The sequence below is a fragment of the Triticum aestivum genome, chromosome 7D, assembly GCF_018294505.1.
Source record: "Triticum aestivum cultivar Chinese Spring chromosome 7D, IWGSC CS RefSeq v2.1, whole genome shotgun sequence".
NCBI classification, from domain to species: domain Eukaryota; kingdom Viridiplantae; phylum Streptophyta; class Magnoliopsida; order Poales; family Poaceae; genus Triticum; species Triticum aestivum.
In genome coordinates this window covers 458,193,867-458,220,471 of record NC_057814.1, presented here as the reverse complement: position 1 = coordinate 458,220,471, position 26,605 = coordinate 458,193,867, and the positions used below count along the sequence as shown (strand labels likewise).

Sequence of the window (26,605 nt, the reverse complement as noted above, 5' to 3'; positions counted from 1 at the left end):
ACAGTGAGAGCCCGCCAGGCGGCGGCACTGTAGCCATGCTTGCCTTGACAAAGCCCTCGTAATCAGGGGCGAGGCTACAGTAACCAGCCACTGACAAGACCCCCAGGCAGTGGGGCCGGCCTGTCGGCCAAGAGGCCGGCAGCCGGCGGGACACACCAGTCGGCGGGCCCCGGCGGCCGGCGGAGAAGCCGACGAATACAGACACTGACGGCTAGGACCCGCGTCCAGCCAGATTACCATTGTACCCCTGGGGGGTAGGCCTATATAAACCCCCCGGGGCAACCAAGCAAAGGGTTGATCTCTTAGAGTTTTAGACACCACATAGAGAGAAGAGGAGAGCTAGCCTTGCCCTTCTTCTTCCTCTAGCCAAACAGCTCAAGGAGCCACTTGTAGCCACTTGTGTTGATCTAGTGATCATGCGGAGACCCGCAGAGCAGGACTAGGGGTGTTATCTCCACGGAGAGCCCCGAACCTGGGTAAAATTTGCCGGCGTGCATGTCTTCGCCTTATCCCGTTTCCAGGCACCGGCGATGTCTTACTGGCTCCCACAATGATAAGCCACCCGTTGGCATATGTCGCACCTACCACCCGACATTTGGCACCCACCATGGGGCCAGGTGCACCGTCCTCCGGAGACCTGTTCTGGACGGGAACCCTTTTCCTTCCCAGCGAGCTTAGCCAGCCCGGCACGCCCGATGGTGCTTGCCCCGACGCGCTGCAAGGCGTCGATGACGCCTGCGCGGCGAGCCGCCTCGCCGATCTTCTTGGCGAGGCTCGCATCTCCGCGAGCCTGCGTCCGACGCGGGCACAGACTACCCCGAGAGCCGCCTTGTCAGCCTCCTCGACCAGCTTCACGTCTCTAGCGAGCTTGCTGTGGACTTGGAGTCGGTCAGCTCCACCGACCCGATGCTTGTCGACTCCGACACGGCATCGCTTGATGCCTTCCCCACCAACGTTGTGTTCATCGACGACCCTCTTCCTCGAACGGACAGTGGCAGCATCGCTATCACTGAGGTGCTGGTCATCAGCCACGGCGCCAACACAGGCGAGAACGCCCACGACGCCCTACAAGCGGCGCTACACGACCTGTCCGCCCCCATCCCGGCCGACGCCGACGCCGAGACACTGGAGGCGCGCCGCCTCGCCCTCATCGCGGACGGCCAGAAGATAGCATCCATGAGACGCCTCACTGAGGCTCACCAGCACGAAGTCGACCGCGCCGCCTTTGGTACGCCGCCTCCTGGCGGGCCGAACCGAGCCGGCATCGTCAAGAAGCGCGGCGCGGCCATCGCCAGCATGCTGGGAGCAGACCGCCCAGTCTACGACACGCCACTCGAGAACCTGCGTGCCGCTCAGGCGGCCGTAGACGAGCTGAACGGGCTAGGGGCCGACGAGCTCCCCTACATGACTAGACACATCCAGCAGCTGATCGACGCGGCCGCAGAGCGGCATGAAGTTAGCGCCCGCGCTGAAAGTCCTCCCCCATGCCGAGAGCACGCACTACAGGAATCAACTATTTTGCCGTCTGCCACGGCGGACGGCAAAGGCATGAACGGCGGACGGCAAAGGCCTTTGCCGTCAACCGCGGATGGCAAAAGGCTCCGGCAAAGTAGGCTACGGTAAACAACTACTTTGTCGTCTGCTTCCTGGCGGCTGACGGCAAAGGCCCTTTGCCGTCTGCCGCGGACAGCAAAGAGAGCGGACGGCAATAATTGCGCTGTCGGTCCGTTAAGTGGCTAACGGCAGGCCTTTGCCGTCCGCCGCTGATGGCAAACTTTCTAGTGCCTTTGCCGTCTGCCGCTGACGGCAAACTTTCTAGTGTCTTTGCCATCCGCCGTATGATGTCATCTACACGTCACTACATGGCAGGCCTTTGCCGTCCGCTGCTGACGCCAAAATCGTTTACTCTTTGCCGTCTGCCACTGTAGGCAAACTGACCAAATGGGTCAGCTCCCAGGAAGCACAACTGGATTCCACGTGTCTTCTTTGCCGTCCGCGGCAGACGGCAAAGAGCCCGTTGCCGTTGGTGGCAGACGGCAAAGAGCCTGCATATTGGCTCTTTTTTCTGTTTTTTATTAAATCCAACAATTTTCACAGAAAATATATATATGACATATATAGATATATTTCACAAGGCAATTACAGAGCAAACATATAAGATATCCAACATGCATAGTTCCATCATACATAGTTCCATCACATAACTTCATCACATATGTTCCATCGAACTACCAAGTTCCATGCATAGTTCCATCCAACTACCAAGTTCCATGCATAGTTCCATCATACATAGCAAGTTCAACATAGAGGCATCCAACCATATATATTACAATAGTTTCATCCAACGATACATGCATAGTTCAACGATACAAAAGAAACAGAGAAAGGGATAAGGAGCACTCCATCTATGCAAGCTTTCGTCAAGTGAATGAAATCTGCAAAATGAAAAATAAGAAAGTTAGAAATAGGTGACTAGAATAAGAAGACTAGAACAAGAAGAGTAGAACAAGAAGAAGATTAGAACAAGAAGAAGACTAGAACAAGAAGAGTAGAACAAGAAGAAGACTAGAACAAGAAGAGTATGTCATTTATGAGCTAACTTACGTGAAATAGATCATATATGAGCTAACTAAGTTGAAATGGGTCGTTTATGAGCTAGCTAAGGTGAAATGGATCATTTATGAGCTAACTTAGTTGAAATGGGTCGTTTATGAGCTAACTAAGGTCAAATGGATCGTTTTTTAGGCAACGAAGGTGAAATGGATCGTTTTTAGCTCACTTAGGTGAAATGGATCATTTATGAGCTAACTTAGTTGAAATGGATCGTTTTTGAGCTAACTTAGGTGAAATGGATCATTTATGAGCTAATTTAGTTGAAATGGATCTTTTTGAGCTAAGTTAGGTGAAATGGATCATTTAATAGCTAATTTAGGTGAAATGGATCTTTTTTAGCTAACCTGGTGAAATGGATCGTTTATGAGCTAAATTAGTTGAAATGGGCCGTTTATGAGATAACCTAGGTAAGATGTGCCATTTTGGAGTTAACCTAGGTGAAATGGGTCATTTTAAAGCTAACATAGGTAAAATGGATCATTTAGGAGCTAATCTAGGTAAAATGGGTCATTTTTGAGCTAACTTGGATGAACTGGATCATTTATATTCTAACCTAGGTAAAATGGGTCATTTTAGAGCTAACTTAGGTAAAATGGATCGTTTATGAGCTAACTAAGCTAATTATGCAATTTTTGACATAAGTAAGCTAAGGACAGATCGTTTTAGAGCTAACTTAAGTAAAATGGATGGTTTTGGAGGTCAGTAAGCTTATTAAGTCATTTTGGAGGAGAAGAAGCTAAGTCTAGGTCATTATGGTAAGCATTGGAGGAAATAAAGCTAAGTCTAGGTCTTTATGCATGTGTTAAGCAAAACACTAGATAAACTTACCAAGATCCAGGAGGTGTAGGAGCGGGCTGGCTCGTGTCGGTAGCTGGAGAAGGATCATGCGATGCTTGTCTGGAGTTACGCTGCACCAAAGATCATTTCCAATGTCTTGTTTTTTTTACTGGGTTTCCAATGTCTTGTTAGCATGATGACACTCAAATGTTAAGACTAGCAAGTAATGTCCATTCAAATTAAACTCACCGTGGTCCCAGGAGCAATCACTGGCATCGGCGGAGCAAATTAAACTCATCTTGCTAGCAGACGGCAAAGAGCTCGCAGATGGCAAAGAGCTTCTTTGCCGTCTGCCATTTCTTTGTTGTCTGCTTTTGGGTAGCTGATGGCAAAGAGCTTCTTTGCCGTCAGCTAGCAGACGGCAAAGAGCTGGCAGATGGCAAATTAGCTGATTCCAGTAGTGACGGCGCGACATCCCGGACGCCGACTGCAGATGGCGCCCACGCGAGAAAAGACAAGGAGCCGGCTGCTAGCCGCAGTCGGACTCGGCTCACCATCGAGCGCGACGCAGAAGGCCGCCGCCGAGCTGTGGAACGACGAGGCAATCCGCCTCCTCCGCCGCCTCGCGGGGAGAGATATCTCCCCCCGCCGCCTGTTACGCATCCGACTCTCGGTGGCCGACTAGGCCACCGCGAAAGAGTCGGCGAGAATGACGCCCGCCACCGGATCGACCGCCTAGCACGATCCCTGGCGCTAGGAGAAGAAGATGATGTCGGCCCGCCTTGCTTTGGCTCCCGCATCCACGATGAACCCTTCCCCAAAGGGTTCTCACTCCCAAGAGACACGCCAAAATACAACGGCTCCGTGAAGCCGGAAGACTGGTTGATCGATTACTCCACCGCAGTCCGCATAGCGAACGGCAACAGGCGCGTTGCCGTGAAGTACGTCCCGCTCATGGTTCAAGGCACGTCACGCACTTGCTTGAACAGCCTCAAGCCCTGCAACATCAACAGCTGGCTAGACTTCACGGAAGTCTTCATCCGCAATTTCACCAGCACGTACAAGCGGCCTCCCAAGCCCCGCCAGCTCTCCTTGTGCGTCCAAGGGCCCAGCGAATCAACTCGCGACTACCTCACGCGTTGGGCCGAGCTCCGCAACTCCTGCGAAGGGGTGCACGAGGTTCAAGCCATAGAGTACTTCACTGCTGGGTGCCGAGAGGGAACCCTCCTCAAGCACCGGCTCCTCTGCGACGAGCCGACTACCCTCGAGGAGCTGCTGATCATAGCAGACAAGTACGCCACGGCCGACTCTTCAATGAAGACCGAGCTTCGAGTGGATGCCTCTGGAAAGGTGCTTGCTCCAGCTCCCAAGACGCCGGCTGGTGACTCCAATCGACGCCCTTACCAGAACGACAACAAGCGCAAGGCCCCTATGCCGCCTTCCACCAGTCGGCAAGTAGCCACAGTCGAAGACGAACAACCTAAAGAGCGGCCCATGCCCAAGAAGCAGAAGGGCGGCAGGCCGGCTTGGCAGCCGGCTTTCTCCTACGAGCAAACCCTTGATGCCCCCTGCAAGTTCCACAGCGGCGCGAAGCCGTCCAACCACACGACTCGGAAGTGTCATTGGCTCACGCGGATCTCCAAAGGCGAAGGGCTGGTGCCGCCTCCACCTGCTGGCCCACCACCTCCAGCCCCTCAACAGCCGGCTGCTCGACCAGCAGTCGGAGCCATTCAAGACGAGTTCCCGGACAAGCACGCCGCCTATGTCGTCTTTACAAGCCAAACTGAAGACAGGCGCAGTCGGCGCCGACAACATCAAGAAGTCAATGCGGTCGCCTCGAAAACCCAGAGTTTATGCATTGGTCTGAGAAGCCTATCAGCTGGAGCCGGGCCGATCACCCAGAGGTGATGCCGTCTCCCGGCTCTTATACATTGGTGTTAGACGCCACCCTCGCGACAGAAAGGCGAGCTGCCCGTTTCTCCCGTGTACTGATTGACGGTGGGAGCATCATCAACATACTGTACCGCGACACGATAGAGAAGCTGAACATCAAGACGAAACAACTCATGCCAAGCCGGACTGTGTTCCATGGCATCGTACCCGGCCTGTCCTGCTCACCAATCGGCAAGATCAAGATGGATGTTCTCTTCGGAGACAAGGATCACTTCCGCCGAGAGGCAATCTAGTTTGAAGTGGTGGATCTAGAGAGCCCTTACCACGCGTTGCTTGGCCGACCTGCCCTGGCCAAGTTCATGGCTGTGCCCCACTACGCCTACCTTAAGATGAAGATGCCAAGTTTGAAGGGGATCATCACCATAGCCGGAGACTACAAGAAATCCTCCGAGTGTGCTGCAGCCAGCAGCCGGCTGGCAGAGTCTCTCGTGATTGCTGAAGAAAAGAAGATGCTGGACCGAGTCGTGGCCATGGCCGGCAAGCAGCTGGCCCTGTCCCCTGACCCCAAGAAATATGATGCTCAAGGCTCCTTCCAGCCGGCCAAGGAAACAAAGAAGATACCTCTGGACCCAGAGAACCCGGAGAGGTTTGCCGTCATTGGGGCAAACCTGGACAGCAAATAGGAAGGCGAGCTCTTCGATTTCCTTCGTGAGAATCGGGACATCTTTGCATGGTCCCCAAAGGACATGCCGGGTGTTCCGAAGGATTTCGCCGAGCACAAGCTACACGTTCGAGCAAACGCAAAACCAGTCAAACAACCTCTCCGCCGACTGTCGGAGGAAAAGAGAAGGATTGTGGGAGAAGAGATAGCCCGGCTTCTGGCAGCCGACTTCATTATGGAGGTGTTTTTTCCAGAGTGGCTTGCCAACCCGGTCCTTGTATTGAAGAAAAACAATAAATGGCGCATGTGTATAGATTATACCAGCCTCAACAAAGCCTGCCCCAAAGATCCGTTTGCCTTACCTCGAATCGATCAAGTGATAGACTCCACAGCCGAATGCGAGCTGGTTAGTTTCTTGGATGCTTACTCGGGCTACCATCAGATCAAGTTGGATCCAGCCGACCGCCTGAAGACCGCCTTCATCACACCATTCGGAGCTTTCTGCTACCTGACTATGACATACGGCTTGAGAAATGCCGGTGCCAGTTTTCAGTGTTGCATGCAAAACTGCCTCCTCAAGCAACTCGGTAGAAATGCCCACATCTATGTAGACGATATTGTGGTGAAGACGGAGAAACGCGGCACCCTGCTGGAAGACCTCAGAGAAACATTTGACAACTTGCGCCGGTTTCAGATCAAGCTCAACCCTGAGAAATGCGTGTTCGGAGTACCAGCCGGCCAGCGTCTAGGCTTCTTGGTCTCTGAACGCGGCATCGAGTGCAACCCAGTGAAGATCAAGGCCATAGAGAGAATGGAGATTCCTACCAAGCTGCGAGACGTCCAAAAGTTTACTGGTTGCCTGGCCTCCCTGAACCGCTTCATCAACCAGCTAGGAGAGAAGGCTCTCCCCCTGTACCGACTCATGAAAAAGTCCACCCACTTCGAGTGGAACGACCAAGTAGACCAAGCTTTCCATGAGTTGAAGAAGATGTTGACCACGCCACCTGTCCTGGCGGCGCCGACTGAGAAAGAGCCCATGCTCCTTTACATTGCCACGACCAACCGAGTGGTCAGCACAGTTATTGTGGTCCAACGCCCAGAAGAAGGCCGGGCTCAGTTAGTCCAGAGGCCGGTGTATTATTTGAGCGAAGTACTGTCCACCTCGAAGCAAAACTACCCGCACTACCAGAAGATGTGCTATGGAGTATACCTTGCCGCCAAGAAGCTGAAGCCCTACTTTCAAGAGCATCCCATCACGGTCGTATGCACTGCCCCGCTCGCCGAGATCATAGGCAGCCGGGATGCATCCGGCCGGGTGGCCAAGTGGGCCATTGCGCTGGCTCCTTACACAATCTTCTACCAGCCTCACACCGCCATCAAGTCCCAAGCATTGGCCGACTTTCTTGTCGACTGGGCCGAGACCTAGTACCTACCGCCGGCTCCCGACTCCACTCATTGGCGGATGCACTTCGATGGATCCAAGATGCGCACTGGCTTGGGAGCCGGCATCGTCCTCACCTCTCCCAAGGGCGACAAACTCAGATATACACTGCAAATTCATTTTTCCGCCTCCAACAACGTGGCCGAGTACGAGGCGCTCATACATGGGCTCCGGCTAGCCAAGATCTCGGCATCCGCCGGATCCTGTGCTATGGCGACTCGGATTTGGTAGTCCAACAATCATCCGGCGACTGGGACGCCAAGGACAAAACATGGCGAGCTACCGATTCCTCGTTCAGCAAATCAGCGGATACTTTGAAGGATGCGAGTTCCTCCACGTACCTCGGGCCGACAACGAGCAAGCAGATGCCCTGGCATGAATCAGCTCCACCCGACAAGCTATACCAACCAGCGTCTCTCTCCAACGCCTCCTCAAACCGTCTGTCAAGCTGTCTCCAGAATCAGACTCCATCTTCGTACCGCCTGCCCCTGATGCAATCGGATCCGACTTGGGGAACCCAGCAGGCGGCTCGGGGACTTCGACTGGTGGCCCGGGGACTGCCGTAGTCGCACCCGGCTCGGGGACTTCAAAACCCGGCCCGGGGACTGCAGCAGTCGGCCCGGGGACTGCAACGACACAACAGGCGGTGGCCGACTCCAACTCTTCACCACCCAACCCACCCACCCTGGTCGCAGTAGTCGTATTCGCAATAGAAGAAGTCACAGCTCCATCATGGGCCCAACCCATCCTCAACTTCCTGGTAAACAGAGAGCTGCCGGCTGACGAGATCTCAGCAAGACAAGTTCAACGCCGAGCCGGAGCATACACAATTGTAAACAAAGAACTCGTTAAGCGCAGCGTCACTAGAGTCTTCCAGCGCTGCGTCGAGCCAGAGAAGGGCATAGCAATCCTCAAGGACATCCACCAAGGCGAATGCGGCCACCACGCGGCCTCAAGATCACTTGTCGCCAAAGCTTTCCGCCATGGGTTCTTCTGGCCGACTGCTTTGGAAGATGCCAAGGAATTAGTCAAATGCTGCCAAGGGTGCCATGTCTTCAGCTCCAAGCAACACCTGCCGGCTTCTGCAGTCAAGACCATCCCCCCACCTGGCCCTTTGCCGTCTGGGGATTGGATATGGTGGGCCCATTCAAGACGGCGCGCGGCGGCATGACACATCTGCTTGTCGTAGTGGACAAATTCACCAAGTGGATTGAAGCGAAGCCAATCAAGAAGCTGAATGGGCCGACTGCCGTGACATTCATCACAGATATCACCACCCGGTATGGTGTACCACACGGCATCATCACCGACAATGGCACGAATTTTGCTAAAGGAGCACTGGCACGTTTCTGTGCGACACCGGGCATCCGACTGGACTTAGCGTCCGTTGCCCACCAGTAGTGAAATGGCCAAGTCGAGCGAGCAAACGGCCTCGTCCTCTCCGGCATCAAGCCCCGACTGGTCGTACCACTAGAGCGTTCGGCCGGCTGCTGGCTCGATGAGCTGCCCGCCGTCCTCTGGAGTCTGCGTACTACCCCGAACAAATCAACAGGCTTCACCCCTTTCTTCCTTGTATATGGTGCCGAGGCTGTCATCCCAACTGACATTGAGTTCGACTCACCTCGGGTCACCATGTACACGGAGGCGGAGGCCAAGGAAGCGCGAGAAGACGGCGTTAACCTGCTGGAAGAGGGCCGGCTGTTAGCACTCAGCCGGTCCGCCATCTACCAGCAGGGTTTGCGCCGTTACCACAACCGGAAGGTCAAGCCAAGATCCTTCCAAGAAGGAGATCTTGTGCTCCGGCTGATCCAGCGAACAGCCGGCCAGCACAAGCTCTCAGCCCCTTGGGAAGGCCCCTTCGTCATCAGCAAGGCCCTAGGCAATGACTTCTACTACCTGATCGACGCACAGAAGCCGAAGGCACGCAAGAGAGGTGATTCCGGCAAGGAGTCGGAACGACCATGGAACGCCAATCTCCTCCGAAGATTTTACAGTTAAAAGCAGTATGTACCACACTACCTTTTGTATTAAGTACAAGACAACGGGCACCCCGAGGAGCACTCGGGGACTACCCTCTTTTATCTATGTATGATGAGTGTCATACCTATGAATGTATTACCACATTTGTTTTATGTCCGGCACCGGGTTCGATCAGTCGGCCAGGGGACATGCCGCCTTGAGTTATATTAAAGTTCTACCTGCAGTCAGACAAGTAGTGTGCCGGCACCCAAGCCGTGTTTTGTTGAAAGTCGCAGCTCGAAGAATCGACTGTCCGACTGGCAAGAGTCAAACGCAGGAAAGGATGCCCACACGAAAAAACGACTAAGGACTAATGAACTTATATAACACAAGCCGGCCTCCCACCCCGCCTACCGGCTGTTAGAACAGCCGGCTGGCCGGCTTCCCATTCACCTTGCTACAACCCAAGACAGCTAGAGTACTTGCCCTCCCGAACGGCCAAGCCCTTCCCAAGCCACAGACTGCAGAGCAGCTGTCCGGCTGGGAAGGCGACGACCAAGGGAGAGCGGCAAAGGAAATAGCCAAAAGGATGAAAAGCGAATACAATCGGAAGCCAAGCACATGCATGATTATATTTACACAAAAGGCCTTCGAAAGGCCGGCATTCAACATCGTTTGAATACACCCCCAGTGGGTGGAACTGCGCAAACTTAACAAATACTGTTCAAAGAGTAATAAACAGGAAAGCAAAGGTGGCGGATCAGGCTAAAGGTGCAACAGGCGAGCCAGGCAGGTAAGTGGAGACGACAGTGCTGGCTAGAGGAGTGGCCGGCTGGTGAGTCTCGGCTTGATCATCACCGGCTACAGGCGGCGTGCTCGCACGCGCCTCGTTGCTGGAGGCACGATCAAGCTGAGGCTGGCCGATTGCTCCACCATCTGGCACAGCTTCTTCACCATCCTCTCCCTCCTCCTCTTCGCCCTCGTCGCTGGAGTCGATCTCCTCCACCGAGTCCTCACCATCCGCTGGGTTCAGCCCAAACCACTCCTCTGGCTGAGCAACACCGTCATCATCCACCTCAGGGGCAAAGGCACTGGTGTCGGTGTAGTCGGTGATCGCCGAGGCGCGCTGGATGATAGCCGGCCGCACCGCCTCCAGCTCCTCGTCAGCCTCCTGCCGCCAGGTGGCCAGCTGGTCCAAATTCAGCTCAGGATACCAAGCTTTGACGAACTCCAACGCCCGCCTGTCGCCTGACCGAGCTGCAGAAGCTTTCCAGGCCTCGAAGCGGCCAACCGCTACCTCCAGCCAGTCGGCAGTCCGACTGGGGGTACGGGGAACCACCTCGCTGGGCGAGACGGCGGCCAGCACTTGCGCCCCAACACGCTGAAGATGGCAGAGCATGCGGTGAGCCAGCTGGAGGCGGGCTTGGATCGCCAGAAGCTGCTCCTCAAGCGACCGGCGAGCATCCGGTGCGATCTCAGCACCAGCCTGCCTTTGCGCCTCGCGGTGGGCCTTGATGACTTGGTTGGCGGAAAAGGAGTAACCAGGGAAGTACTGTGCACAGGTAAGAAAGGAAGAGAAAAAACACAAAGTCAGAAAATGGACCAAATGGCAGGCGGCAAGCAAAGGAACGAAGAAGAAGAAGGCCTACCGTCAACCAAATCTTCGATCTGGCCGTAGCCATTGATCAGCAATTGCCTTGCCTCAGCCCAGCCCGCCGCCTCGGTCTCGTATTCGGCTTGGAGGGCGGCCTCGCTGTCCTGCGCCGCCTTCAGGGCCGCCTTATGGCTCTCCTCCTGGTCGGCCAGCCTCTTGGCCAAGCGGTCACACTCCTGAGCCAAGGCATTGCACTCGGCCTCCTTGGCGCGAAGGGCGGTCTGGGCCCCACCCAACTGCTCCCTTAGGTCAGCATTGGCCTCTGCAGATATGGCAAAGAAGAAAAAAGCAATAAGAAAGAAGTCGCCAGGAAAGATCCGGCCCGACTGCTCAGCAGTCTGCCCGAATCTCGGGGACTACACCCAGTGCGTCCGCTGACGCGCCCCTACGTGAGATAAACGATGAAGCACTTACTCCGGCTCTCAATCAGATCAGTGGTCTTCTGGTTCAGCTCCCAGCCTGGGAGTTGAAGGTAGCCGCGCAGAGGTTGTGATAGTCCTGCAAATAGGATAGAGGAGCGAATAAGAACAAGATAGCAATCGAAGTCTACTACGAAGTTCCCAGCCGCCTGCTCAGCAGCCGACTCGGAACTCGGGGACGACACCCAGTGGGTGCGCTGACGCGCCCCCACGGAAGAAATCAAGAGCAAGAAACAAAAAGCGGGAAGACTCACTAGAATGGTCGTTCGTGTCGCGAGGAACTCTTTGATTATACTGCCTCAGCACGGTGGCCTGGGATTAAAGCCGGTTCCGGACTTCTTGCGCCGCCATGTTCAGCACGGCCGTCCCACTACTCGGCATCCACCCCGAGCTGGCACTGGCTGTCTCCAGATCCTGGGCCGACGAGCCAGAGCCCGCGGCCTTCTTCAGGTCCGGCACCGAAGTCGCCTTCCCCGCGCGCTGGCGCGATGGCGACCGGACCACCAGGTCTGCCCTCGCAGCCGGCTCGCCCCCAGCCAGTTGCACGGCGGCGCGCTAGGCAAGATCCGGCCCGACTGCTCGGCAGTCGGCCCGAATCTCGGGGACTACACCCAGTGGGTGCGCTGATGCGCCCCTATGTGAGATAAAAGATGAAGCACTTACTCCGGCTCTCAGTCAGATCAGTGGTCTTCTGGTTCAGCTCCCGGACCTGGGAGTTGAAGGTAGCCGTGCGGAGGTTGTGATAGTGCTGCAAATAGGACAAAGGAGCGAATAAGAACAAGATAGCAATCGAAGTCTACTAAGAAGTTCCAAGCCGCGTGCTCAGCAGCCGACTCGGAACTCGGGGACTGCACCCAGTGGGTGCGCTGACGCGCCCCCACGGAAGAAATCAAGAGTAAGAAACAAAAAGCGGGAAGACTCACCCTAATGGCCGTCCGTGTCGCGAGGAACTCTTTGATTATACTGCCTCAGCACGGTTCCGGACTTCTTGCGCTGCCACGTTCAGCACGGCCGTCCCACCACCCGGTGTCCACCCCGAGCTGGCGCTGGCCGTCTCCAGATCCTGGGCCGACGAGCCAGAGCCCGCGGCCTTCTGCGGGTCCGGCACCGAAGTCGCCTTCCCCGCCCGCTGGTGCGATGGCGACTGGACCACCAGGTCTGCCCTCGCAGCCGGCTCGCCCCCAGCCGGTTGCATGGGCGGCGCGCTAGGCCGGCTGCCTTGGTCCGCCCCAGTCGGCGATGGTGGTGGCGCCTCCCTCTCTCGGACGATGATGTCGTCCTCCTCCCTCTCCATCCCCAGCCGGTCGCCACCGGCTTCCTCCGGCGGGGGCTCCGGGATCTCCGGCGCCATAGCGCGCAGGGGGACGACAAGCAGGGCCTCCGCCACCCTCTCTACGGCTGCAGCCTCCGCCTGGGCCTTGGCTGCCGCGTTGGCTTGTGCCTCCACCGACTCCTCCGCCAGATCCCGCGCCGCCTTGGCAGCAGCCGCCCTCAGCTCCTCCGCCTCCCGCTCCTCCCGCGCCTCTCGCGCATTCCGCTCCGTCGCCGCTTGAACCTCGGCACGGGGATCCACGCGGTGGGCGCTTGTGGATCCTCCCGCCGATGCAACCACGGAGGCGGTAGCGGTCCGCTCAAGAGAGAGCGGAGCCCTATTTGATAAGTCAAGACAAGGATTCAGAAGATATCAACAAAAAAGAAGAAGGAATACGCGAGAAAATTGACACTTACGCCGAATCCATTTGTGGGTGCTTCACCACCTTGCGGAAGCGGGCAGCCTTCGCGGCTGCCTCGTCCCGCTTGGTCGCCGCCGCCGTGCTCTTGGGATCTTCGGCCGACTGCCGAGTAGGCCCGGCGCGGCCCGGCGCTTCTGCGCACCGCCTCGGGCAGCCGTCGCGGCAGATGAACACGCGCCATGATCGGACACCGGCTGGCGGCGCGGGACGACTTCCGCCTCATCATCATCCGACCACTCGTCAAAGCTGGCTCCAAGCCCGGAGCCGCCTGCCTCGCCGCCTCCCCCCATGGTGTTGTCGTCCAGAGCGGCCGCCCCCAAGTCGGGGTCGTCCAAGTCGTGCGCCGTCCGGTCGGGAAGATATTGGCGCTCCAACCCCGCTGCCCCGGCTGCCGGTCGAAGGAGGGGGCTCTGTCTAGACAAACCAACTGATCAGAGTCGGCCAAGAGAAACTTGGTGACAAAAGTAAAGAAGAGAAGATAAAGAAAGCTTACCATAGGCGGGTGATGGGCACGGAAGTACGGCTCCTTGCCAAACTGCCACTCGTCGGTGAGCTTGCAGTTCGCGAGGTAGTTCACCATGAGAGCTACCTCGGCATGAGGCATCTCCTTGGTGCACATCCAACTCGGATCGAGTTGGCCGCTCATTTGACTAATCATATGAGGCCGGCCTTGGAGCAGGAGCACCCGGCGCACCACGAAGGCGGCCAGCAGGTCGGGCCCGGTCAGGCCCTCCGACTGGACCATTACCCGGAGTCACGCGACGGCGGCGGCTCCAGCAGGCGACAGCGTTTTGGCCCGGTAGGACCACTGGGGCCGCCTCCCATCCGGCGGGCCGGCTACGTAAGCCGGCAAGTTGACGAAGTCGCCTTGCGGAGCGACGTTCTTCACATAGAAGTAGGATTTCTGCCAGAGCTTCACTGACTGGATCAGCGTGATGGGAGGAAAAGGGTTGTCAGCTACCGGCCTGCACACCGCGATGAAGGCGCCGCTCTGAGCCGGCACGCCCTGCATGGCAGTGCCGAGCTTGGACGGAAGAATTCCCCCCAGAGCTCGAGGGTGGGAAGGACGCCAGGAAACCCTCGCACAAGGTGACGAAGGCAGACAGTAGCACCGCCGTGTTTGGAGTGAGGTGGTGCGGCTAGAGCTGGTAGAATTCGAGGAAGGATCGGAAGAAGCCGCTCGCAGGCAGGGCAAGGCCGCGCAGGAAGTGTGAGCGGAAGATTACCCGCTCGCCCTCCTCCGGCACCGGCGAGATCTTCCTCTCCGGCGCAAGACGGACCCGCACATGGTCCCTGCCGGGTAACCGCCGCGTCTTGCGGAGGAAGTCGATGTGGTCCGCGTGGACGTTGGAGCCGTCCCAGTCTCCGCCGTGCAACATGAGGCAGGACGCCGATGAGAAGGGCGCGACGACGGCGAAACCACGGCCCCGCGGCGGCAAAGCTGCGAGGTAGTGCGAAGACTAGAGGGATGGCGCGACGGCGAGGGGCTGCAGCGACGGAGAGGAAGAAGAAGAAGATGGCGGAGCGAGGGTGAGCGTGCGAGCGTCTGCCGCTCCCCCTCCTCCCCCTATTTATAGCCTCGTGCGGCGAAGCCGAGGAGGCGAGGCATGGGGGGATGTGGGATTAACTGCGCCCACTCCCCCACGTCCCGCGATTATTGCGCCCTAACGGCGTGCGGAAACTGCCATTGGAAGGCGAATGGCCCATTTTGGGCCACAGAAGATCCACACCTAGGCCTAGGCATGGAAGTGGCGGGCCCGGGCCTGCAGCGGCGTCCCGTCACGCGCGGGGGCTGGCAGGCTCTTCCAGCCGGAGGGTGCCACGTAGCCTGCGGGCGGCAAGCGGCCGGCCCGCAACCCGGCGTGCGCGCCAGCTGGTTCCCGCCTTCAGACTTCAAAACCTCACCAAGACGGCGCACCTGATCAAAGACGGCTCCTAGCTGCTGGCTCTTCAAGATAGGAAGCTGATTGAGCTTCTCGTCCTCCTTTCAGCCTCGAAGCCCAACCAGCTTCGGGGACTACTGTCGGAGTAAATGACCACGGGTACGTAGCCTAACGGACTCCCCCTGGCTCTTCAAGAAATTATTGGGCCGATCAAGCCTTCAAGCACCCAAAGCGCAGGGCCGCCTTCCCCTGGCCGGCTATCTCATGGACCGACTGCTGGAAGTCGGCCCGACCCTAAAAACCCTCCCGAAGAGAGCCACAAGATGGCCGACTCCAAGAAGCCGGCCACAAGAGGACCGACTCCCAGAAGCCGGCCATAAGAGGACTGGCTCCCGGCAAGTGGCCAAGATTGCACCCTCAAAGGCTGCACCCACATAACGGTGACGAGACGGGGCGTGGCTACAGTACAGCCTGCCACCCCCGAATCCCGGAGCATGTGTGGCCACAGTGGGCCGTACGGGTCGGCCATCCCCCGTCCGGCGTGGCACTGTTGCCATGTTGACTGTGACTCCACCCACGACAGGCTGTCAGTACGGCCGATGGGCGGCGGGCCCCTTCAGCCAGAGAGAAGCTCGAAGACGGCCAAGCCTCCCCCAGTCGGCCTAGGGCGTAGCCGGCTCCCAATAGCCGGCTACCTCCCTCCCTCGAAGTATGTGCATCATTAAGGAGACAAGACGAGGTAAGGCTACAGTGAGAGCCCGCCAGGCGGCGGCACTGAAGCCATGCTTGCCTCGACAAAGCCCTCGTCATCAGGGGCGAGGCTACAGTAACCAGCCACCAACAAGATCCCCAGGCGGTGGGGCCGGCCTGTCGGCCAATAGGTCGGCAGCCAGCGGGACCCACCAGTCGGCGGGCCCCGGCGGTCGGGGCAGAAGCCGGTGAATACAGACACTGACTGCTAGGACCCGCGTCCAGCCAGATTACCATTGTACCCCTGGGGGGTAGGCCTATATAAACCCCCGGGGCACCCATGCAAAGGGTTGATCTCTTAGAGTTTTAGACACCACATAGAGAGAAGAGGAGAGCTAGCCTTGCCCTTCTTCTTCCTCTAGCCAAACAGCTCAAGGAGCCACTTGTAGCCACTTGTGTTGATCTAGTGATCATGCGGAGACCCCGCAGAGCAGGACTAGGGGTGTTATCTCCATGGAGAGCCCCGAACTGGGTAAGATTCGCCGGCGTGCATGTCTTCGCCTTTTCCCATTTCCAGGCACCGGCGATGTCTTACTGGCTCCCACAATGATAAGCCACCCGTTGGCATATGTCGCACCTACCACCCGACAAATAGCACATTAGAAAATATAAGAAAAGGAATATGTATAATTACCTGTATTTACATTTATACACGTCATTAGAGTTATTTGTTGTAGTATTCTTCTGATATAGAAGATACGCTCTTGAACTGTTCCTTGCAAGTGGGCGCCATATTTATTTCCTTACAACATCGTCTTGAGAGCAATACCTATTTGGCTTTTATAGATATACTAATGGACATGATACAAAAGACCATGAACTTCTAAACATATGTTTCACTACCTTGCAATATATCATACATAGTGCCCTTAAAAAAATTACTGTTAATGGTGAAGAAGCTTCAAAATTTAGAAGAAAAACTTCTATAATCGTAGCAGCCTATTTATTATGAATATACATGTACTTTTCAATAAATAAAAAATGACCTCTTCATCAAGTAGTACCATGCAAAGGCTAATCAGTTCAATTTTGTTGAGGTTACTGGAATCCCATAGCTATTACACCGATCCTCGCTTTCCAAAATTCCTCCCGGTTTAAAAGGGATGCATGCCAAAACACTGAGATCAAGGAAAAATTAACTCACCATCAGTTACCAAAAGAATTTAATTCATCATCTATAGGAAGGGATTAATTCTTCATGGGAGAGAGAGAAAGCCTCGCCCAAAACGGGCATGCATTGGCTACTGCATTAATTAAGACCTTGCATGCAGTTTTGTACCCCTCCGCTTGCATGTCGCCTCATTCCTGGCGACAGTTCTGCTTGTGAATATCTAATTAATTCTGCCAATAAGAGGTCGCATAGCCAACTAAGCTTAGAGAAAAACAGGGAAGTAATAATCATACGGGCCAAGAAATCCGGGTGGCGCTATACTATGAGAAACGAACCTGATCTAGTTGGGGAAAATAAATTTGAGGCAGTATGCCCCTTGACCTGGTCAGATCCATCTCAACCATCCTCGCATTAGTTTCGAGGGAGACAATTAATTTGTTTTCCATGGAGGGGGATGGGAGGTGGAGTAGTTTCCATGGGTGGAGAGAAAGAATAGAGAGGAGGCACGGTAGATGCATTTGTTTTTTTTCTCATGGGGAGAGATTGCAGAGGGGGCGGGTCTGTCGAATGGTTTCTATGGGAGGAGATAGAGTCAGAGACAGATAAAATAGGGGGTAGAGACGGTGGACTAGTAGATGGAATAAAATACGGATCCAATCCCCTTCTATATCTGACATGAGTAGTTTTATTTTATCTCGAAATACGGATCCAATCTCCTTCTATATCTTACGTGCGTAGTTTTATTTTATCTCGAAATCAGGATCCAATTAACGTGGGAATTTCTAGGAAGTCTAGAATTAGTATAGGTATAGATTTTTGGGACTAACCTATTAACCGGAGGCCCAGCCAAAATTCCTCTTTTCTTGCCTATTTCAGTGTTTCGAAGAAAAGGAATATCAAACGGAGTCCAAACAGAATGAAACCTTCGGGAGAGTTATTTTTGGAACGAAAGCAATCCAGGAGACTTGGAGTAGACGTCAGGGAAGCTTCGAGGTGGCCATGAGGCAGGGAGGCGCGCCCTACCCCCCTGGGCATGCCCCACCCTCGAGGGCTCCTCGTGGCTCCCCTGACCGACTTCTTTCGCCTATATATATCCATATACCCTAAAAACATTGGTGAACAGAATAGATCGGGAGTTCCGCCGCCGCAAGCCTCTGTAGCCACCAAAAACCAATCGGGACCCTATTCCGGCACCCTGCCGGAGGGGGGGAACCCTCACCGGTGGCCATCTTCATCATCCCGGCGCTCTCCATGACGAGGAGGGAGTAGTTCACCCTCGGGGCTGAGGTTATGTACCAATAGCTATGTGTTTGATCTGTATTTCTCTCTCGTGTTCTTGAGGTGGTACGATTTTGTTGTATCGTGAGATTTGCTATTATAGTTGGATCTTATGATGTTTCTCCCCCTCGCCTATCTTGTAATGGATTGAGTTTTCCCTTTGAAGTTATCTTATCGGATTGAGTCTTTAAGGATTTGAGAACACTTGATGTATGTCTTGCATGTGTTTATCTGTGGTGACAATGGGATATCACGTGATCCACTTGATGTATGTTTTGGTGATCAACTTGCGAGTTCCGTGAACTTATGCATAGGGGTTGGCACACGTTTTCGTCTTGACTCTCCGGTAGAAACTTTGGGGCACTCTTTGAAGTTCTTTGTGCTGGTTGAATAGATGAATCTGAGATTGTGTGATGCATATCATATAATCATACCCACGGATACTTGAGGTGACATTGGAGTATCTAGGTGACATTAGGGTTTTGGTTGATTTGTATCTTAAGGTGTTATTCTAGTACGAACTCTATGATAGATCGAACGGAAAGAATAGCTTCATGTTATTTTACTACGGACTCTTGAGTAGATCGATCAGAAAGGATAACTTTGAGGTGGTTTCGTACCCTACAATAATCTCTTCGTTTGTTCTCCGCTATTAGTGACTTTGGAGTGACTCTTTGTTGCATGTTGAGGGATAGTTATATGATCTGATTATGTTATTGTTGTTGAGAGAACTTGCACTAGTGAAAGTATGAAACCTAGGCCTTGTTTCCTAGCATTGCAATACCGTTTACGCTCACTTTTATCGCTTGCTACCTTGCTGTTTTTATATTTTCAGATTACAAATACTCATATCTATCATCCGTATTGCACCTGTATCACCATCTCTTCGTCGAACTAGTGCACCTATACAATTTACCATTGTATTGGGTGTCTTGGGGACACAAGGGACTCTTTGTTATTTGGTTGCAGGGTTGTTTGAGAGAGACCATCTTCATCCTACACTTCCCACAGATTGATAAACCTTAGGTCATCCACTTGAGGGAAATTTGTTACTGTCCTACAAACCTCTGCACTTGGAGGCCCAACAACGTCTACAAGAAGAAGGTTGCATAGTAGACATCAAGCTCTTTTCTGGCGCCGTTGCCTGGGAGGTGAGTTCTTGAAGGTATATCTTTATATCTTGCAATCGAGTCTTTTAGTTTCTTGTTTTATCACTAGTTTAGTTTATGAAAGAAAACTAGAAAAAAATGGAATTGAGTTTGCCTCATACGCTTCATCTTTTTAATATCTTTCGTAAGTATGATGGAAAGGAAAATTGTGCCAAAGTGTTAGAAGTAGAATGCATTAAAATGTTTGGCACTAAATCTTTGAATGATGGGCATGATTGTAATATTGTTAGTATGTACCCTTTGAATATCCATAGTACTAATGATGATTGCACTAGTTATGATGAAACTATCTCTTATAAGCATGTCGATTTTTATGGAGTGCATAGAGTTTGCAAGTACATAGCAAACAGGGAAGATAGATTTTGCAACAGGCATAAGTATTTGGAAACTAAATGGTTGCAAGAAAGGCTAGATTTTTGTGCTGAAAATTTAAACTTTCTTAGCCGTACTTGTGAACTTTGCAATGAACGTGATCATTTCAGTACCCAATGCAAATTGTTTCATGATCGTATCGTGTCCTTGGCGCAGAGTTTGGCATCGATGTCTGCCTCGTGCTTGGCGAGATACTCCTCCTGGGAGTTCAGCGCAGCCTCGTGCTGGGTCCGGGCGGCCTCGGCGGCGGCGGCCATGTTTTCCGCCGTCTCTTGGGCCTTCTCAATGTCAGCCCGCTGCATGGTGAGCTCCACCTCGCGTTTGGCCAGCTTGCCCCGGGCGGTCTTCAGCTCTTCACAGGCTTGGCGGAACCAAGTCTGCACCTCGGCGATGCGCACCTTGAGGTCCTCCTCCGCCTTCGCCGCCACGGCCATCCTGGACTTGGCCTTGTCCAGGCGGGCGCGGTGGAGTGCCTGGAGCTTCCGGAAGCTGGCGTCCATGGCCTGGAGGAGCCGCTCCTCCTGGGAGGCATCGCCACCAGTGCTCGGCTCGTCGACGACCTCAAGCCCAGCGGCGGCAAGCACTTCGTCGTCGAACACCTCTCCCTCAACGGGCGTTTTGGTGCTCGACACACCTGGAAGGTGGACGAACAGATTGCCGCCCACCCTCAGATAATTGCCGGAGCCAGAGGCATCGCAGGAGGAAGGCTGGTCATCGACCACCTCCTCCTCGGCGGTGGCCTCGCCGGTCTCTCCTGCAGGCCCCTTGTTGGCTTCCTCGGCAGTAGCCATGTCGGGCTCCCCGGCAGGCCCTTCGGCGGCGTCCTCCGCAACACCACTGGACTTTTCCATGGCGGCGATCTTCTCGGCCTCCGCCATGGCGTCCTTGGCCAATTCCTCGATGACGGTGTCCAGGTCCTCCCGGTCCGCGGAGAAAGGATCTAGATATCAAGAAGAGGGTGAGGTAGAGCCAAGATGAAAGATTCAAAAATAAGAGAGAGAGCAGGGACGGAAGGCCAGAGACTTACCAATGCCAGGCTGGGAAGCAGAAGTCCCCTCCCCGCCAACATCTGCTGTCGAGGCGAAGCCACCAGTGCCCAAGTTCTCCTCCTCCTCCTCCTCCATGTGCGTGGGCTCGGTGCTTGGCACCCTTGCTGGGGACGCCCCTCGGGGCAGTGTGGTTGATGGGGGCGGTGTCGTGGTTTTGTCACGGCAGATGTCCTAGAGAAAGGACTTAGTCGTGGAGCCATCGCTACGGGTTAGCTTAAAGGGGTTAAAGCGGACAAGGGATGCAAGAGAGTTTTAAACTAGTTCGGCCCCTTACGATGAAGGTAAAAGCCTACGTCTAGTTGTGATGGAATTAATGGGGTTTCGATGACCAGGGAGCGAATATGCTTTGCCTGAGTCTCGAGTTGTTGTCTGTCGTCCCTAAACCGCCGCCGGGTCGTCCCCTTATATACATGGGTTGATGCCCGTCGGTTTTCAGAATCCAGAGGCCGGCTCATTATCGTGTCCGGCTCGGTCTCTGCTACTTCTATCTTACAACACAAGTTTACATATCAATGCCGGTTTATGTCTACAGGCCTTAAACCAGCTTTGGGCCCTGGGCCTTCATAAAGCGTCACCGTCTGTCTTCATGGACTTCAGATACGGATGAACTACTTATGGGGTTAACCCGGCCTCTCCTGGCCGGTTTATGCCCAGTGGTAATATCCCCAACATTAGGCCCCAGATTGATTTGAACTGGTTCATGTCAATCCTCAATACTTAAGAAAACTTCTTCTTCAACATCTTCACATAATCTTGTAAACCGCCGTGACATCATCTTCTAGGACCATGACAAACCGTCGAGACATCACCTGTTTCTTTTAAAACTATGTATAACCCATCTTCATTAATGAGCCTCCGACAATCGAGGCGACAGCTCCGCCTCATATCCAAAAATTCGGCTCCTCGATTTTTGCGCCTGACGTTTATCTTTCTGCCCTTATAAATAGGGCCAGGGGGTCTTTCCATTTTTCCCCCTTGCCTCTTCATCTTTCTTCTTCCTTGCGCCGACCTGACCGTCACACGCAGCCGCCGTCGTCAAGCTTCGCCCTCATCTTCAACTCCGGCCGCTGCATCAACCTGATCGTACTAGACAAATGCGGCGCTCCTCCGCTGTGCCATCAGTATCGGTAAGTTTCCTCTTCCTTGCTCCAGATCCACCATTAGGGTTTCGACATTCATCAGTGTTCGTCGCCGCCCTTCTTTATCCTTATTTATATCCATGGATTAGATCCAAAAACCACATAGATCTCGCGTCGTAGTAGTTTTAGCACCTGTTTGGTATCCAACTCATCTCAACTTGGTGAACTTTTAGCACGCTGGAAATTAGGTCAGGATATATTTTGTTTTTCCAACGCGCGGTAGATCTGAAATTACCATAGCAAGATGTGAAACTTGTTTCTTCCTTCACTTACACACTTTGAATACCAGATTGGGCGGTTTAACTTCATAGAAAAAATGATGACCCGGTAGATACCATTAGTCCCCTGTTGAACCGTCAATGCATTACACCGTTTCCCTTGTCAGACTCCGGTTTACGAATAACCAAATCCGGTTTATCAATATGCTTGTATCCTTATACCGCTGTGTAGTTGTCCACTGCAAATCTTAAACCGGTAATAATCATGTTTCAGATCCTTCATTGCCATGGCCAAGCAAGTCTATGAATGCAATTGGGCTCCTTCTCGTGTAACCAAGAATAGTTAAACAATCTTGTTAAAACGGGCGCTTTAGCCAAGAAAGATGTCATCCACTGGAGGGTCCCTGGCCCGTAAAATCCTCCTACACCCAAGGATTGAGAGGTAGTCGTGTTTGCTGATCATCTCGGACGAGGTTTTAGCCCTCCCGGTTCAAAAAATTTCCGAGATGTACTAGCCAATTTTCAACTGCGCCCTCAAGACATCGGTCCCAATTCTGTGACCAACATCTGCCACTTCCAAGTCTTCTGTGAGGTTTATCTGAAAGAGGAACCTACTGTTGAAATGTTTAGGGATTTCTTTCACTTAAACCGTCGCACAGAGTTCTCGGATGGACCCAACACGGAACTGGGCGGAATGGCGGTTCAGAAAAGGAAAGAAGTCACCTTCCCTCATCCCAAACTCCACAGTCACCCCAAAGAGTGGAACCAGACTTGGTTTTATTGCATGGATACATCTGCACCTGATGAAAACCCCCTGTCGGGTTACCGCCCTGAACGCCTAAGCAACACACATCCTTTTCTTTAGAGCTTGACTACAAGAGAAAGGGCCAACTATGCTCCTCAATTATCAAAGCTTAGAGCCTTCATGGCAAACGGTTTGACAGGAGTTGATCTTGCTCGTTGTTGGATAAGCTGGAGTATTCTTCCCTTAAGCCGGCGCTCTGGTTTGATGTTTGAGTATACAGGGAGTTTGAAGGATGCTCAGCAGCACATTGACATTCAGCTTACAGATGCAGAAGTCACTGAGGCTGTAAAAAAGATACTGAATGAACCGGAGGCTGTTCGTGCCCAAACCGGACTAATCCCTTTCTGCACCTTCAACAAACCACCAGCTATAAGAATCATATAATCTTTTTATCTGAAGTTGCTTCTGTCCAAATAATTTCTGAAAGTGTGATTATTTCTGACAGGGTGATGATCCGTTCTGGAACAAGAAAACATCACAAGACAAACCGACGAAGCCGCAAGACAAACCGGTCAAGCCAGTTCGTCCAAAGACCAAGGTTGTTAAAAACCTGCCAAGAGAAGGACCACTGCATCCTCCGATCCACCAGCTGATGGTGATGTGGGTAATCCGGAACCAGAGGTAGAACTTGACTCTCTTGGTTCATTTTTCGTACATCTCATTGACAATGATTATTATCAGGACGACTCTGAAGGCAGTCATGTTGAGGACGTAGAGGTAACCATTCTTTCCTCTGATTCAGATCCTCTGCCAACATCAAAAATCCGTCAAGCAAACCGGAAAGTAAAATTTTCTCACCCTCTTGCTTACTTGAACCCAAACTTTCTTTTGAAGACGCAGCAGCACGAGGCTCGCCGTACAACCCGGCACAGCGGCCAGGTAGTTACCTCCGCCGGTTTACCGAACAGTCCGGTTCGGAAACGCCGATCAGAGGTCTCTTATTCCATTGATACTTCATGCCCAAAAGCAGGTTGTTTCCACCAGCCTCTTAACCCGTATGATTCAAATTATCAGGGTACTTCTCACTCATCCTCTGGCGAGTCATCGGCCACACAGCTTCCACCCCTCAAAACAGTTCCTGGGTGAGCTATGCACGTGTCTTTATTCTTGATGTGTTATCTTTACATACTGTACTGATCCTTATGTCTATCTTTTCTCAGCGCCAAGCCAAGACCCAGCAAGAAGGCTCGATTAAGCAAACCGGCTGATGATAATGTAGCTGCTGAACCGGAAACAACTCCAGATTCGGAAGAAACCGACACTGACGCCATGCTTAATGATCCGCCGCCTCAAGACCATGACTTCCTTGCCAAACAAGTGCAAGTTGACGCTACAAGCCATGCAGACTAGCCAACCAGCCCTGTCCGAACTGATGATAAACCGGTCAGTCCAGTTAAGGATACTGACAAACCGCCAACTCTAGTGAAGGCTGCTGATGACAAAGATGATGAAATTATGATTACTGGCACTGGCCACACCACTCCTGGCAATCCTGTCGCTTTGTCAAAACATACTTCCAAGGATGAGCTCTCTGCTATCGGCAAAGGCAAATGGAATGCCGATTTATCAAGCTACGCCCATCTCAATGCTCAAGACATTCACTCTGGCTTCTTGAACCGTGTGTATACCAGCCGTGACTATGAAGCTAGTTTGGTAAACTTGATGAAGGAGCGATATGAGGTAACTACTATTTTTCTCTTTTGTCCAATTGCAGTTTATCAACTCCTAGTAGCCCCCAAGTAACGTTTTATGATATCAATCTAAACCGGGACTTTTGTCATAACTTAACTTTGCATATTTAGCCTCCAGGGAACGGATTACCTTTTTAAGATGAACCGGTTCCTTAAAATTTGCCATACTGCTCTTTCACCGGTATAGCCCCCAAGGGCCGGTTTAACTTTATAAAGATGAACCGGGACTGTAGAAGAATTCCCATACCAACAGTTTTTTGAGCAAACACACATTAGCCCCCAGGTGCCAAGATTAATACTTGTATTGTGCTTGGGACTTGTAGAAATTTCTGATATGGAGCAAATATGCATTAGCCCCCAAGTATCAAGGGCATAACTTGTTATGTGCTTGTTACTTCAAATATGTACTGTTAACTCATTATGTATCTGTCTCTTTATAGGCTGAACTGAGCAAGAAGGAAAGTCAAACCGCAGATCTGCAAGAGAACATCAAGTCCCAACAGGCCAAAACTTCCAAAGCAAAAGATGAGCTGACGAGCGCCTTAGCCGCTATGGAAAAGCTAAAGGAGAGCTTCGCCAAGGAGCGGGCGGATTGGAAGACAGAGAAATCCGCTTTGCGGAAAAGAGCTGAAGACGCCGAAGCAGCTCTCAAACCGGTGGTAGACGAGCTGACTGGTGTAAAGCGGCAAGTACATGCTATGATCGCTGCTGTGTTTGGTAAGCATCGTTGCTTTATACTTTCAACATATCTTCCCATGTGTGGCTGGTTTACTGACGTTTATAATGATGCAGGAACTCGCATTAGCCATCTGGGCTCTGATGTACAGAAGAAGTTGAAAGCGTCCTATAGTCTGATAGAGCAGCTATATACCGGCGCGCAGCGGATCATTTGTATCGCTTCACACAATAAACCTCCTCCAACATTGATCAAGGACACCTTAGAAAGGCTATCCATGCTGCCTGCCCGGGTTGAAGAACTAAAGAAAGCTACGGCAAGGGCCGGAGCTCTGACCGCTCTAACCCGGGCAAAGGCGTGGGTGCCTGATCTTGATCTGGTGGACGTGGCTAAAGGCTTCCCAAGCTTAAAAGAAGATGGATCAGAATTTGGCCAGGAGGATCTCCGTGCCATAAACCGGGAAGTATGTCCACTAGCTTGTCAATTGGCTGAGGAAGTTGACCTCTCATATTATCAGGCAAGCTATGATGATAAGAACAGACGGGTTGCGGCGCCAATTCCAGAAGCGCAAAATCTGATCCCTCCAATCCGTAAGCACACTTATTCCCCTGATATTGAACCGTCAACCCTTATAAGCGACGAAGCTGTGTTCCAAGCTTTAACTGCGATCGACTGGACAACTGTTGACTTCCAGCCGCTGGGTAGAGACGAAGAAGATGAACCGGTGCAAGATGATCCGCAGCCGTCAGGTCAAGCTGACAAGCAATCATAATACGGGGGCCGGTTTAGTCTTCCACTTGCTGCAATGCTTATTGAGAAACAATTATCCCTTTTGGCACTAAAACGCCTTGTAATAGGCTAGTTAAAACACTTGGTCTGTTATGCCTTCGTGCATATTTATCTGCGACTGATGCATGTTAATCCGCCATGCTTAAGATACAATGTTTATAATCCATAGCTATTTATTCAAGTTGTTCCTGCAGATAAGGAGCTTAAAGCGCCCTGGCGGTTTACCACCGGGCGGGTGATGATACCCAAATATATACATGACCAAGGTTTATAACCAAGGTTGTAAAAGATAACCAAATATGGAAATATATGATACCTGTGACCTTTAGGCATAGTGTTGGCTGACCAACTTTATAATGAGGGTAATAACCCTAATCCGGAGTAAAAGTAACTCCTGTTATATGATTCCAGTTTACAATAAAATCGCTCCGGGTTGTGATAAACACCGGTTTATTCCCTACTGGTGACTTTCAGTCAAAACCAGACCAGGCTGATAGTCTCCGGATTATAACTTGATCATGTACT

General features: G+C 52.9%; 1 protein-coding gene across 1 annotated transcript in view; it reads right to left on the bottom strand.

Annotated features, from left to right (window-relative positions):
* LOC123171167 (E3 ubiquitin-protein ligase ATL4-like) overlaps positions 1 to 20,591 on the bottom strand; it is a 106,529-nt gene extending 85,938 nt beyond the window's left edge. The window contains exon 1 of the mRNA XM_044588787.1: positions 20,348 to 20,591. Within this exon, the coding sequence (XP_044444722.1) occupies positions 20,348 to 20,591 (244 nt within the window). The remainder of the gene's footprint in view (positions 1 to 20,347) is intronic.
* Between the last annotated feature and the right edge of the window lie 6,014 nt (positions 20,592 to 26,605).